This window comes from Tachysurus vachellii, chromosome 25 (genome assembly GCF_030014155.1).
Source record: "Tachysurus vachellii isolate PV-2020 chromosome 25, HZAU_Pvac_v1, whole genome shotgun sequence".
NCBI classification, from domain to species: domain Eukaryota; kingdom Metazoa; phylum Chordata; class Actinopteri; order Siluriformes; family Bagridae; genus Tachysurus; species Tachysurus vachellii.
This window is the reverse complement of record NC_083484.1, coordinates 547450-562500: the sequence shown is the minus strand read 5'-3', so window position 1 is coordinate 562500 and position 15051 is coordinate 547450. Positions and strand designations below refer to the sequence as shown.

General features: G+C 41.6%; 2 protein-coding genes across 5 annotated transcripts; one reads left to right on the top strand and one right to left on the bottom strand.

Annotated features, from left to right (window-relative positions):
- Nucleotides 1–3891: 3891 nt before the first annotated feature.
- Nucleotides 3892–10215, bottom strand: LOC132840523 (acetylcholine receptor subunit delta-like). 4 transcript variants are annotated; one of them, XM_060862226.1, is made up of 13 exons: nt 10026–10215; nt 9291–9436; nt 9121–9165; nt 8758–8813; nt 8553–8662; nt 8317–8472; nt 8117–8232; nt 7835–8035; nt 5657–5768; nt 5437–5551; nt 5052–5262; nt 4712–4830; nt 3892–4131 (listed from the first exon to the last, which is right to left on the bottom strand). In XM_060862226.1, exons 5-13 carry the CDS (start codon nt 8606–8608, stop codon nt 3949–3951), a joined length of 1269 nt encoding a protein of 422 aa, XP_060718209.1. In that variant the 5' UTR covers nt 8609–8662; nt 8758–8813; nt 9121–9165; nt 9291–9436; nt 10026–10215; the 3' UTR covers nt 3892–3948. The 4 variants fall into 4 exon arrangements, with proteins under 4 accessions (XP_060718209.1, XP_060718206.1, XP_060718208.1 ...); XM_060862223.1 differs by having other exon boundaries at nt 8758–8796; XM_060862225.1 differs by having other exon boundaries at nt 8758–8816; nt 10026–10214.
- Nucleotides 10216–11801: 1586 nt separating this feature from the next.
- Nucleotides 11802–14231, top strand: camk2n2 (calcium/calmodulin-dependent protein kinase II inhibitor 2). The gene is made up of 2 exons (XM_060862227.1): nt 11802–12115; nt 12423–14231. Exons 1-2 carry the CDS (start codon nt 11947–11949, stop codon nt 12491–12493), a joined length of 240 nt encoding a protein of 79 aa, XP_060718210.1. The 5' UTR covers nt 11802–11946; the 3' UTR covers nt 12494–14231.
- The last annotated feature ends 820 nt before the right edge of the window (nt 14232–15051 follow it).

Below are 15051 nucleotides of genomic sequence, written 5' to 3'. Positions count from 1 at the left end.
ACCATCTCCAAGACCATCATTACACGCTCCAACCAGAAGCTGTGGATGACTGCTAATGTGCGTGCTCTGCTGAGGACTAGAGACCTAGCCTTCAGAACAGGGGACAGAGCGGCCCTAAGAACAGCAAGGGCCAAACTGTCCCGAGCCATCAGAGAGGCAAAGCGCGCACACGCCCAGACAATCCATAGCCACTTCCAGGACAGCGGAGACACCCGGCGCATGTGGCAGGGCATACAGGCGATCACAAACTACAAAACAGCTTCACCTGCTTGTGATAGCGACGCCTCCCTCCCAGACGCGTTGAACGATTTCTACGCTCGGTTCGAGGTACAGAACAATGTAAAGCCAAGGAAGTCCATCCCTCCCCCAACGACCAGGTACTCTGTCTATCCACGGCCGACGTGAGGAGATCTTTATGCAGAGTTAACCCACGGAAGGCTGCTGGACCAGACAGCATTCCTGGCAGGGTGCTCAGAGAATGTGCAGAACAGCTAGCGGATGTCTTTACAGACATCTTCAACATTTCCCTGAGCAGCGCCGTTGTTCCTACGTGCCTCAAAACTACCACCATCGTTCCTGTCCCAAAGAAGTCTACAGTGTCCTGCCTCAATGACTATCGTCCTGTTGCACTCACACCCATAGTTATGAAGTGCTTCGAGAAGCTCGTCATGAGGCACATCAAGACCCAGCTACCACCCTCACTGGACCCCTTACAGTTTGCGTATCGTCCAAACCGCTCCACAGACGATGCCATTGCCACAGCCCTCCACTTAGCCCTCACCCACCTGGACAATAAAGACACTTGTGTACGAATGCTGTTCATAGACTTTAGTTCAGCATTCAATACAATCATCCCTCAGCACCTAATTGGGAAGCTGAGCCTGCTGGGACTAAACACCTCCCTCTGCAACTGGATCCTGGACTTCCTGACTGGGAGACCTCAGTCAGTCCGGATCGGGAACAGCATCTCCAGCACCACCACACTGAACACTGGAGCTCCTCAAGGCTGCGTGCTCAGTCCCCTGCTGTTCACTCTGCTGACTCACGACTGTGCAGCAATGCACAGATCGAATCATATCAAGTTCGCCGCGACCCGACCCGACCGTGGTGGATCTCATCAACAAGAACGACGAGTCAGCATACAGGGAGGATGTGCAACAACTAACTGCCTGGTGTAGAGCCAACAACCTTTCTCTGAATGTGGATAAAACTAAAGAGATGGTTGTGGACTTCAGGAGAGCACAGTGCGCCCACTCTCCGCTGAACATTGACGGATCATCTGTAGAGATCGTCAAGAGCACCAAATTTCTTGTTGTTCATCTAGCGGAGAACCTCACCTGGTCACTCAACACTAGCGCCATCACCAAGAAAGCCCAGCAGTGTCTCTACTTCCTACGAAGGCTGAGAAAGGCACATCTCCCTCCCCCCATCCTGACCATGTTCTACAGAGGGACCATTGAGAGCATCCTGAGCAGCTGCATCACTGTCTGGTTCGGGAACTGCACCATCTCAAATCGCAAGACCCTGCAGCGGATTGTGAGGACAGCGGAGAAGATCATTGGGGTCTCTCTTCCCTCTATCATAGACACTTACACCACACGCTGCATCCACAAAGCCAACAGCATTGTGGATAACCCCACACACCCCTCACACACACTCTTCACCCTCCTGCCATCTGGAAAAAGGTACCGAAGCATTCGGGCCCTCACGACCAGACTGTGTAACAGTTTCTTCCCACAAGCCATCAGACTTCTCAATAACTGAACTGTACTGTACTGAGCACAACATACACACACATCATCTGTATGGACTGCATAGACCCTCACAAAACACACACACTGACACATTACACTGTTTACATGCTGCTTACAATCCATCAAACTGTTTACATGCTGTTTTGCACACTTTTTCTGCTGTTTTTGCACAAACTGTCCCAACATTTCAGCCGTTTTTGCACATATTGTACAACATCTCAGCCATTTCACACATACTATACAATATTTCAGTCATTTGCTGTTTTTTGCACAATTCTATATATTATCCCAAGGACCTGCTCTAAGAAACTGTGTTCATTCTAATGTTACTGCACGAAATATTGTTTGAACATTCAGTATTCACATACAGTATTAACACTGGTCGGTCGGCGCTGTTTCTGTTACTGTTTACTGTTTATTGTCTTTTGTGTATTGCATTTTTTGTACTTTTTGTATTGTCTTGTAACCTTTTGTCCTGCACTGTCTTTTGTCCTGCACTGTCTTTTGTCCTGCACTGTCTTTTGTCCTGCACTGTCTTGTCTGTCTTGTCTGTCTTGTCCTGCACTGTTTGCACCAGGTTGCACAGTTGCACTTTATGTGGCTAAGACTGCTTACAAGTCCTTATAGCCCTGTCTTTGTTTTATGTAGCACCCTGATCCTGGAGAAACGTTGTATCATTTCACTGTGTACTGCAACAGCTATATATTTTTGAAATGACAATAAAAGCTTCTTGACTTGACTTGGCATCCCCGCTGATCAATGGGGCAAGTACATTGGCCCAGTCCTGCCTCAACCAGCCTTCCCAGTCCACGGTCCGCTCGAACCTGTCCAAATACGTCTCCACTTCGTCCTCCGCTGTCAGTTTAGGGAGGCAGCGTTGGGCATTGCAGCCAGGATAAGGGAGAGGAGCCGACACTGCATAATCTCAGCTGTGTGCTCTTGCTGTTAGCCCTCGCTCTATCTCCTCGTTGGGAATGAATGGAGGGACGTTAACAACAGTTACCTGGACAGTTGAGGCAATCAGCGGTGAAACTAAAACAAGTTTGCCACTTACCACAATGCTGGTGTTGGTCAGGTGCCTCACCGCATTGTTCATGCAATCAGACTATATGTTCTCCTTACCGCTCTCCCCTATTCCCCTCTAACACTTTCTCCACAGTCACATCGATAGCCGGTACACACCTGATGCTATTCTCTGTGCGAGGAACGCCATCCCACTTTCCACCTTCCTACTACTCACCTGACTAACTTACCTGACTAATAAATTACCTGACTAACTTACCTGACTAATAAATTAAATTACATCACTTACAATTAACTATCTGTTCTTTTTACTTAACCAAAAGAGACTAGCTCTATCCAGAAATGGTGCACGATAGCTCTCACCTCCTGTTAACCCTCAAACACAACCAAACGCTCCCAGCATGAACCGAGAGATAGAGAGAGTGAGATATATATATATATATATATATACATATATATATATACATATATATATATATATATATATATATATATATATATATATATATATATATATATGTATATATATATATATATATATATATATATATATATATATATATATATATATATATATATATATACATATATATATATATATATATATATATATATATATATATATATATATATATATATATATATATATATATATATATAAAGACATTGGGGTGCTGGGGAGTGGGGGTGTATAGAAAATTGTCTGATCACCTGAAACCTTTGGACTTAAAGCACTTACAGTATTGTTGGTGTATATAGTGGGTTTTCTTTGTTTGTTGTGTTTCCGCTGGTGAAGTCACTAAGAACTCTGGGAAAGCAGTATGGCTTATTCACTGTATATACCAGTAATGGGGACTAGTGAGGATGGAGAGCATGCACCAAACTCAAACCCCTCAACATTCATGAACATGAAGAATAAAGCCCTCTGTTTCCTGAGCAGTGACTCTGGTGAAGTAATGCATCTTTCTGCAAACCGTCTGCGGCATTAAACTGTCACTTTTACACACGACTTTGACAATATAATTGTACCCAAAGTTAATTCCAGTTCTGTTTATTTATTCTAAATTCACAACATACATCTCAAACAGCACACTGAGAAAATATACTGAAATGTAATTATTCAAAAAAAAGCCAGAACCCAAATGAAGAATTCCTCAGTGTTACTGCTGAATCAAATAAAACGTTTGTCGGCCTCTCTGTAAGTGAACGAGTCTCCCTCAAACGGAAGAGGAGGAGGATGGTTGTAGATTCCCATCAGGAAGATGCAGATGGTTCCGATGGTCATGATGGGAGTCACTATGAAGAAACAGAGGCGGTCCACCGTCCTGGCGATCCCACTCCAGTTATCCTTCTCCTGCAGAACACACGAGGGCCAAAGACAGGTCAAGTCAAACCACGATACTGTATAAGATGTGTCGATTGCATGGGAGTCGAATCTTTGAGTCAACTCTTTTTACAAACATTGGCTGGTTTGGGGAGAATTAGGAATCATTTGAGAACTGAATGAGTCGATTCTTATTAGTTCACTTACAAGAGTCAAAATTCCCATGAATAAATACTATATTATTGTCTACAGTGTGTCAACTTACACCTGCTTCTGAAACACATAATAACCAGTTGGAAACCTGGAATTTTCTGGAAGCCCGGACTGAACAGTGTGTGTTTTTATAACTTTCAGTTAAACTTCTTGTTGTTGCTCTCATGAAATTTTATCCAAACAGATTTATTCCCCGGATGATAAGTTTTTTTTTTTTTATTTTATTTTAATTACCACTCAGCTCATGTAGTCTGATGTTCAGTATTTTTTTGTTACTGTTTTCACTAATGATGAAAAGTTTATTCAGTTAATTGAGTATCTAATTTTCAGTATTTTATCATTGTATCATAAACGATGAAATAAATACATGCAGCACGTCCCAGAGCGCAGCTCTCACCTCATTATAGTCGTTTTTGTTACGCATTTGCTTGACGATGTAGTTCGCTCCTTCCACAGCCGGTTTCAGCTCGTTATACAGCTGATCGCTCACCTCTGAGTTGCTGCTCGATTTATTCACTGCAAAGACACAATCACCCCAAACAAATCGGTCCAATCATCTGGCATACGTGATTATTAAAAGAAGAACCACAGAATTAATAAGAAACACATCACTTAGATCAGTAAGTCAGACATAACCACGTATTTTTCATGAGTTATTGTCTCTGTTACAGGTTTAATAAAGGTTACAGTTGGTGTAATTTGTCTGAAGCAGTATAAAAGGGGGTTGTGGTTCTGACCGGCGGTGGGCGTGGGCCTGGTGGTCAATCCGTGCCTCTCCGACTGCTTCTCAAACATCAGCTCACTGCGGGACTTGACGCTATAATACTCATCGGCTTTGGTGATGTAACCCACGGAGCTGGAGCGCCTGGGCAGGGCACCGACCCACTGTGGCTCGGTCTCCACAGGGTGAGACATGTGGAGGATACGAGGAAGTTTCTCCAGGAAGAACTGAGTAAACAGAGGATGTTTATGTAAATTCATTATATTATTGTTATATACAGGAAATTTTATTTGTAATATACTTGTGAATATCTGTGTGCAAAGTTTGGCAACATTTTTATTCAAAGTTGCAAAGAACAATCCATATTGCTCAGAAAAGCTGAAGGTTCTCATGTCACTTGCCTCTTTTGTCCACTCCGTCATGACGTGTGTGCTGGGGGTCCTGAAGTGGAGGTTCAGCACGATGACGCAATTCAACACCACCACCGTGACCAGAACCATGATGAACATCAGGTACCTGTGAGAACCACATCCAGGTTCCTGATTCTCTCATTTCTTTACATTATTAAAGCTTCTACAGTAGATCTTTAACATCATTTCCTCAGGATTGTCTTATACTCACTTCACAATCAGTGGAATAGCCATGGAGGTTTCAGGTAACCGCTGAGATATCAGGAGCAGGAACACAGACTGGGCCAAAAGTACTGAGATGGACAAGGTCATCTTCTCACCACCTGAACAGGGACAAAATAGCAACAGAGGCAAAACCAGGGGAATATGAGGCACATCTGCAATGATCCTATCCTACCTCTCACCCCTTCACTCTTACTTGCCACAACCTTCACTCTGTCTCCGCTTCTTCTGTAGCTTCTGGCACTCTTTCTTCTCTTCCTGATCCTGAGTCTTTTTCCTCACTACCCTTGTACTCGGCCACAGATACTTTCCTCTCATCTCTTTCCTCAACTATGGATTTTCTCTGCCCTCTGTCCACTAAACCCAAGAAAACTTCTTGTTCTGCTCCTTGGCTTTCAGATGTGCTGCGCAACAATTGAAGAGAACTAAGATCATCAGAGAGAAAGTGGAAGAAATCACAACTTGATGCCCCCCGGCTCCACCTTCTTCATCCTCACTAACTGCAGAAGACTTTGCTTCTTTCTACCAGGAGAAGATTGAGGAAATCTGCCGGACCTTTACTTCAGCCCCGACTGCACTTACATCTCCCAGTATGGATTCTCCCACTCCTTCGTTGTTGCATTTCTCAACTGTAGCAGCAGAAGAGATTTTACAGCTCATCCAGTCCTGCAATCCTACCGCCTGCCCATTGGATCCACTCCCTTCCACTCTGCTCCAGACCATCTTGCAAGACCTTCTGCCCTTCATTACCACTATCCATAACATCTGGTCATGTACCAACTACCTTCAAGAGAGCAAGTCTTATTCCCATCCTAAAGAAACCCGCTCTGGATCCATCAGACATCAGTAACTACAGACCGGTATCACTTCTCTCGTTTCTTTCTAAAATCCTTGAACACATTGTCTATAATCAACTGTCTGTCTATATCTCACAGAACAACCTCCAAGATCCCAACAGTCTGGCTTTAAAGCAGCTCATTCCACAGAGACAGCCCTTTTGGATGTCTCTGAGAAACTACATGCTGCTAGATCAGCCAAACTGTCATCCGTCCTCATCCTCCTTGACCTCTCAGCAGCATTTGATACGGTCAACCACAAGACTCTCTTGTCCACCCTCAGGAGTCTTGGGATTTGCGGATCAGCTTGGGAATGGTTCGCTTCCTACCTGGAAGGACGCTGATATCAGGTACCATGGAGGGGCGTAACATCTACTCCACGCAGACTCTCCACTGGTGTCCCACAGGGCTCAGTACTTGGTCCTCTTCTTTTCTCCCTGTATATTCACTCTCTTGGTGAAGTTATTTCCTCACATGGGTTCTCTTACCACTGCTATGCTGATGATACACAACTTATCTTCTCTTTCCCACCCTCAGCTACCACAGCTTCTGATCGGATCTCAGCATGTCTGGCAGAAATATCATCATGGATGACTGCTCATCAGTTAAAGCTCAATCCTAGCAAAACTGATCTGCTGATCATCAGGTGATTCATCCCCAGGCCATGACCTTGCTATATCCTTACACAATGATCTGATCTTCCCTTCAGCCACAGCTCACAACCTTGGGGTAACCATGGACACTCAACTGTCCTTTTCCTCTCATGTTGCTAATGTGACTCGCTCATGTCGGTTTCTTCTCTACAACATTAGAAGGATTTGGCCATTTCTGTCCACACAGGCTGCTCAAGTACTTGTTCAGTCTCTTGTCATTTCTAGACTGGATTACTGTAACACACTGCTGGCAGGTCTACATATGAACACAATCCGTCCTCTGCAAATGATCCAAAATGCAGCTGCCCGGCTTGTTTTAAACCTGCCAAAGTTCTCCACACCACCCCGCTGCTGCGATCCCTCCACTGGCTTCCGGTAGCTGCACGCATCAGATTCAAAACACTAATGCTGGCCTACAAAGCCACAAATGGACCAGCTCTCTCTTACCTCAAAGCCCTCATCACTCCTCACACTGCACCTCACACCCTCCGATCTACCAGCACTGCTCCTCTGGTCCCACCATCTCTCAGGGTAAGAGGCAAGTATACTACAAGACTCTTCTCTGTTCTGGCACCAAGGTGGTGGAATGAACTTCCTCTAGGGGTCCGGACAGCTGAGTCACTTATTTTAAAATGACAACTTAACGTCCATCGGTGTGTGTAAGCAGATTTGACTCACTGTCTGCAGGCAGGTAGTACACCAGTGAGGCCAGGAAGGAGATGAGAACGCAGGGAATGATGATGTTGACGATGTAGAACAGAGGCTTGCGTTTGATGATCAGGTAGAAGGTGATGTCTTGGTGCTTGTTGCTGTCCATAGGGATGGACTTGTAGATGTTTCTTCTGGCAGGTCTGTGAATGATCTCCCACTCCCCATTTTCTGAGAGATTTTAACAACAAAAATTGTAACAGCTAATTGAAAAATCAAACAAAGAAACATTTCAGCATGATTCATGTTTACCTGTAAATCCTTCAGGGTCGATGATGATCCACTCCACAAGGTAGCTCCTCTCGGTTTCGGAATCCTGCTCTTCTTTTAAATTTAAGCTGATCTCTTTGGCGTTGTAGGTTAAAGAGCTGAAACATTTATCGTGAAGACAAAGTGTTGGATTTGACCTATAGATTGAATGTTTGTGCTTTGCTCATGATGAAGCAGCAGACCTGAACTTTAGGGTGCAGTTTTGCCAGTCAAATGGAAAGTAGTAGACATTGATGGAACAGGAACTACGGAAGATAGCAGGAGGCAACCAGTACACAAAGCCAGAGGAGTTCACCAACACATTACAGTAATAAGCCACCTCGAACTGGGCGTCGTTACTAACGCAGAGAGAAACACCATTTATCAACAACTTTTCAAGAAATTTAGGCTGAAGAACATCATAACAGAGACATCTTACTTGTTCTCCAAAACAATCTCTGGAAGCCACACCAGTCTGGAGGGCAGACGGAGCATATTGATGTCATCAAACTCTGATTCGTTCCACGCAAGTCTGGGGTCAGTCCAGCCCTAAACATAACCATGAGGAAACTTTCAATCAGAACACCGAACACCATTCAGTACCACGTCAATGGATCGTCGTGGTTCTGGGCACAAACACTCACTTCTACGATGTGGCCTTCATAAAGTAGTTCTGTAAAGATCTACACAACACAGGGTTCTGCTGTAAGAACAAGGATTGCAAGTTTTTGAAAAAGTACTTGGGGGAAAAAACACAGGAATGCTTTTTTTGATAGCTTGCTTGCTTTTAGAACCTTTAAGAGTTCTCAAGTTCCCGTATAATAATGAAGAATTTCTTTTCAGAAAGTTCTAATTAAAATCTCTTAAGGTAACTAAACTAAACCATATTAACTGATGTAATGTTACAGTTCCCAAAAATACTTCTCTAGGGACTTTTTTAGGGAGAGGAAATCTTTTTTTTAGGAAATCTCTCTCCCAGACCCGTCTTTTTTAGTTGAAGCACTTACATGTTCCATCCAGACGTTGGTCAGTAAAGTTTCACTGACTTCATCCTGTGAATAAGACAAGAAAATGTTGATGAAATGTTTGACAACAAAAAGATCAGAACTTTAATAATAAATTATGATGATAAAAATATTCAGTCTGAAGAAGCAGCTTTGTGTGAAGACCCACTGACCAGAGAGATGAGGTTGGAGAGCATTAGTGAGAGATAAATCATCACCGTCTCGTCTTTGTTCTGCACCGGACGCAGCTCTTTGTTGTACCCGCGCTCTTTAAACAGGTGATGGATGAGACGTTCCTCCTCATTCCTGCCGCTGCAGCCTGTGTGTGAGACGTGAACGCTTATGTGCTTTATGTCCTTCAGCGTGCAAAGCCTGAGGAGCAGCGTGTTTCGATTTATACTGATGAATTCAAGAGTACAAAGCGTTCAGCTGGAAATGCTACATGACATGACACAACTTTTATTTCTCTACTTTAGTTTCTTACCTTCGTTCATTTTCTCAGGGAATCCTGGGGAATATGAAACCTTCTGTGACAGAGTTCATCTCTTCTGTCCATAAGATCTTACTTAGAACTGAATTATAGCTTTTTAACTAGACACCAAAACACACCTTCTTATGCATTAAAACATCTACATGGAGAACAGGATCTGTAAAGATTTAGTGCGTTCATCATGTCAGGTCTTAACAGTCTGGAGATTTTGAGTTCTAGAATGAAATAATTAAGTACGTAGATAAATACATAAAACAGCAGGAATTTCACCTGAGCAGTGTGTTTGTGAGAGTAAAAACAGACATGTTCACCGGGGAACGAGGAATGAGATGTAAACATGAACACAAACTGGTGACAAAAAAATCATATTAGAACTGAATTAGTTTTAATTAAAAGTTTCAGTAATCATTTGTCTTACCTGAGAGAAAGAAAGAGAGCAAAACAGGAAGCAAATAATAAACCGAATTCATTTTTATTTCCGTTTCTCTGGTTGTTGCTCTGTTTGTGTGAATGTGGACTTCTCCTGGACTGACTCGGACAGGTGGCATGAAAAATACCGAGGAAAAAATAGACACAGGATCTCTCACTTCCGGTGCCGAGTTACACTGAGTTACATTAGGAGGGTGTAGTGAAGGACACGTGTGTTATTAACCGTGTTAAGATTCATTTTAAATTGAGATTTATTTCAATCTCTCTCTCTCACACACACACACCCTCTCTCTCTCACACACACACACACACTCTCTCTCTCTCACACACACACACTCTCTCTCTCTCTCTCTCACACACACACACATACACACACACACTCTCTCTCTCTCTCTCTCTCACACACACACACACACACACACACACACTCTCGCTGACACACACACAATGTGCCAGTTTTAGTTAAATGCTTCCAGCAGGTGGCGCTAAAGGATTAGTCATAATATGGCTTCCGGTTTGTTTGAACCTGAACACAGCAGGCGAAATGAGAGCTGGACATCAGCTGTTGTTTACATTTCGTCATGACTTCAAACTTCTGAAGGCTGAAAGTGGAGTGAAGTAGAAGCTCGGAGCTGATTTCAGTCTGTAATTAGTGAAAGTCTGAACACAGATTATTGAATCACACTGTGTGCTCACGAGAAAAAAAATAAAGGTCAGAGTGTCTAGACATTCAGAAAAATGTCTACTAACCCACATCAAGTGGTATTTGTATCTTTAAAATGTATTTATTCCCAGGAAACATCACTCCAACATTTCATTTTTATTCCATATTAATAATCACACCCTCCAGTGCCACACAAATGAGGATGAGGTTCACTTTGAGTCTGGTTCCTCTTAAGGTTTCTTCCTCTTCCACCTAAGAGAGTTTGTTCTCACCACAGACACCTCAGACTTGTTCGTTAGGTATAAATACAAACACATTTAAATATAAGTCTAATACTAATCTTGAGTTTTTGTGTTTTATTAATCTTTATTTTAACTTTTTCTGTTCTGTTATGTTCTGTAAAGCTGCTTTGAGACAATGTCCACTGTTAAAAGTGCTATAGAAATACATTTGAATTTGAATTCACCATGTAACAGACACGCTACAGGCTCATTAGATAGATAGATAGATAGATAGATAGATAGATAGATAGATAGATAGATAGATAGATAGATAGATAGATAGATAGATAGATAGATAGATCTAAATCACTTTAGTAAACTACTTTTTTGTTTGTTTGTTTTTTGTTTGTGTTCTTTGCTAACTTGAAGTGTTTCTGTCCCAGCTGCTGTCCGAGGTGCTGAATATTTATCACCTGTACTTCAAATACCTTTAAATGTATTCAGAGATTACAGAACTCATACAACTCAAGATTTATTTATCTATCTATCTATCTATCTATCTATCTATCTATCTATCTATCTATCTATCTGTCTGTCTGTCTGTCTGTCTGTCTGTATGATTCTTCCTTTATTACATTTTTCCTTTCATTATTCTTTATGTACTTCACCCCCACCCTGTCTATGGCTATAAAACCGGTTGAATGACTTCACTTTTCCGCCTGGGTGTCTCCTTTATTGTCTTTGGGATCTCCCTGCGTTTTTCCACCAGAGCTGCGCGAATCACCACCAATCCGTTTATCTCTCTCTCTCTCTCTCTCTCTCTCTCTCTCTCTCTCTCTCTCTCTCTCTCTGTTACCATAACAGCTCATTGAGTCCGGACTCGGAGTGAGCGCGCGCTGCTGGAGTTTACACTACACTAAACCCGAGCCCGAACCAGAACCTGTTCTCAGATTCGTCTCTCTCTCTCTCTCTCTCTCTCTCTCTCTCTCTCTCTCTTTCTCTCGCTCTCTCTCGTGTCCTCAGCCATGTCCGAGGTTTTGCCCTACAGCGAGGGAAAGATGAACGGCTACGGGCCGGACGACGAGGTCGGACAAATGTCGTTCAGCTGCCGGCTGCAGGATACAAACTCGTTTTTCAGCACTTCGCAGTCGAAAAGGCCGCCGAAACTCGGACAGATTGGACGCGCAAAACATGGTGAGTGGCTCGGAGATGTCCAGAAGGGGATACAAGACATCAAAAAGAAAAGAAAGAATAAAAAAGATGAGAATGACGAAAAATGGAAAGAAATAAGAAAATTTGCAGTTTTACCCAATGCGTTTCTCGGCGTGACACAATGCGCCAAAAGTTGATTATGATGATGATTGCATTTATTAGCTATTTTTTAAATGTATTTATCTTTATTTATTGCCGGACATATGATGAAGTTCATATGATGATGGAAAAAGTTATTATTCAATATTGGAATTAAGCATACTCATGTTTTTTTTTTTCTCTTTCTCAGTGGTCATTGAAGATGACCGAATAGACGAGGTGTTGAAAGGCATGACGGATAAACCGTCCCCTGGTGTCTAAACCTCCCCTGACGCCTAAGAACCTTTTTTTGCATTTAATCACCGGTTTGATGCACCGCATGTAACGCAGTGAGGAGCGACTGAGAAGCTTCTGAAGATCAGGATGCTAAGAGCGGACTAAGGAAAAGATGATGATGATGATGATGATGATGATGATGATGAAGGACTGACATAACATGACATGAGCCCGGGAGTATGGTATTGGGGGGGAAAGTGGAATTTTCTTTCCAAGCTGGTGGTATAGCTTATAATTCTACAAACCAAAACCCATCTAGATAAATCCACCCTCCTTCATCACAGCGATGAGAAGAAGTCCTGCTCGATTTCATCCGTCATATTCAGTATTCATATCGGACATCGGTATCGGTTTTAGTGCCACGTTTCATCGATGTGAGTGTTTCACGTGCTGGAGTAAATACGGGTCACGAGCTCACAAACGACGCAACACTGAGTTTTAACAGTACATAAACATAATTAGATGCAACAGTTGATGATAATCGTGTGCATGTATAATGCATGACATTTCAACTGCAGAATTCTTCAGCGATATTTCAGTAATAATCTGTAGTGTGTAAACTAGAATAGTGTACACTTAGAAATAAAGGCCATTGTGTACTTTTTCCTGTCGGTCGGATGCTGCCTTGGTGAAGGCTCGTCTTCAGTTCGTCTTTAATTTAACTTTAAACGTACATCAGCTCTCCTTCTGCTCCAATTCTTCACCTTTAATTAAAACGCATTGTTTTTACAAGCAACAAGAAAAGTACAACTTGGCACCTTTACCTGTCAAAGTGCAGCCTAAACGTCATTTAAGAAGTGTTTCTGCTTGCTATAGGCTCGCTGTGGTGTTTGTGACGTAACATCTACACAACATGTAGTGTTTGTTTTTGCTTCCGGCTTCCACATCGTGCTCTAATTGCACACTTCTGACATGGAAATATAGGAGTGCTTGAAGGTAGTTTAACCAGACACACACACGCACACACACACACACACACAAAAACACACACACACACACACACACACACACACAACGCAGGCCTGGTCCTGGTCAACTAGAGATTAAGATATTTGCGAAACAAAACAAAATATGATAATTGTATGTTAACAATATGATAATGATATGCTAATTATCCCCATAAAAGCTTCAGGTTAATAGCAGAGGAACATAAAGTTTACATACAACTCCAGCAAGTATCTAAAAGAACATAGAAGAGAACTTATCATTCTAATTTATTTTTTAAAAAGGAAACAGATGAGGGGAGGATATCTTGTTTCTCATCATTTTTTATTGTTTGGCGTCATGTAAATAGGGAAATTTCTTGGTGATTGAGTTTTGCATGAACTTTGTGCCAATGCAGGTGTCTCCTGTGCACCTTTCTCCAAAACCCCTTCTTTTTACTGAAGTTAATATTTGTATTTCATATTTTTTTATAAATAAATGTTTCACACTTAAAATGATAAGCTATTGTGTGTTCAGAGAGTAACAAAAATACTACTAATGATAAATAAAAATACTACTACTACTACTACTACTACTACTACTACTAATAATAATAATAATAATAATAATAATAATAATAATAATAATAATAATAATGGAGTGTTTGGGATTTTAAAATACATCAGCATATTATTCTGCTTGTCTACAAATCTGAAAATATTTGTCCATTCAGTCATCTAACACTGTTATTTATTTATTTATTTATTTATTTATTTATTTATTTATACTATTCTCCATAGTTTTGTTGTGCATGAAATCTGAATCTATTCTAAATTAATAAAAAATTTTATAAAGCGAAAAAAACAATTTGTCTCAACATTTATGCAGGATGAACCATTGTGTGCTCTGATGGCATTTCACTGTACTTGTTGAGTTAATAAACAGAGACAGATGCTATCAAACTGGCTGATTTTATGTTACAAGCAATGTCTATGTTAAAAAAATACACTTTCATCTGTTAAAAGTGAACAAAACAGTTCAAAAAAGTATCTATCTATCTATCTATCTATCTATCTATCTATCTATCTATCTATCTATCTATCTATCTATCTATCTAAAGTTATAAACAGCAGTGATGAACAAGAGAAACACACAACTGGATCAAGCTTAGTGATCCAGCTTAGTCTCTTAACTGTCAATCACAGCACCTGTAGCTTTCAACAGATAGCACTTTTCTCCTTAGACATTTAGTGGCTAAGTGGAGTGATGGTGCTGAGGATAATGAACTGTTAGGAATAATTCACACATCATACTGACAGTATATACAATCTGGAGTTCTTAAAGGAAAAACAAGGTCTCTGTTTTAGGCCATGCCCACATCCAGTTTAAATCCGTCTACAGATACAGATGTTTTTGCATTCCACTCCTGATGTCTTTCTTCATCTCAAATAAGAAAACTGAGTAAAGAGCATTGTTTCTCTGTGTGAATGTCAGTTGGAGCTTTAGAGGATGTCACACCATGCTGTAGTACTCCAGTGTTTATAGAATTTACATGCAGATGATTCATATTTCATTTCAGAGCCACAGAAATATATTTATTTATTCCCCATGAATCAGAC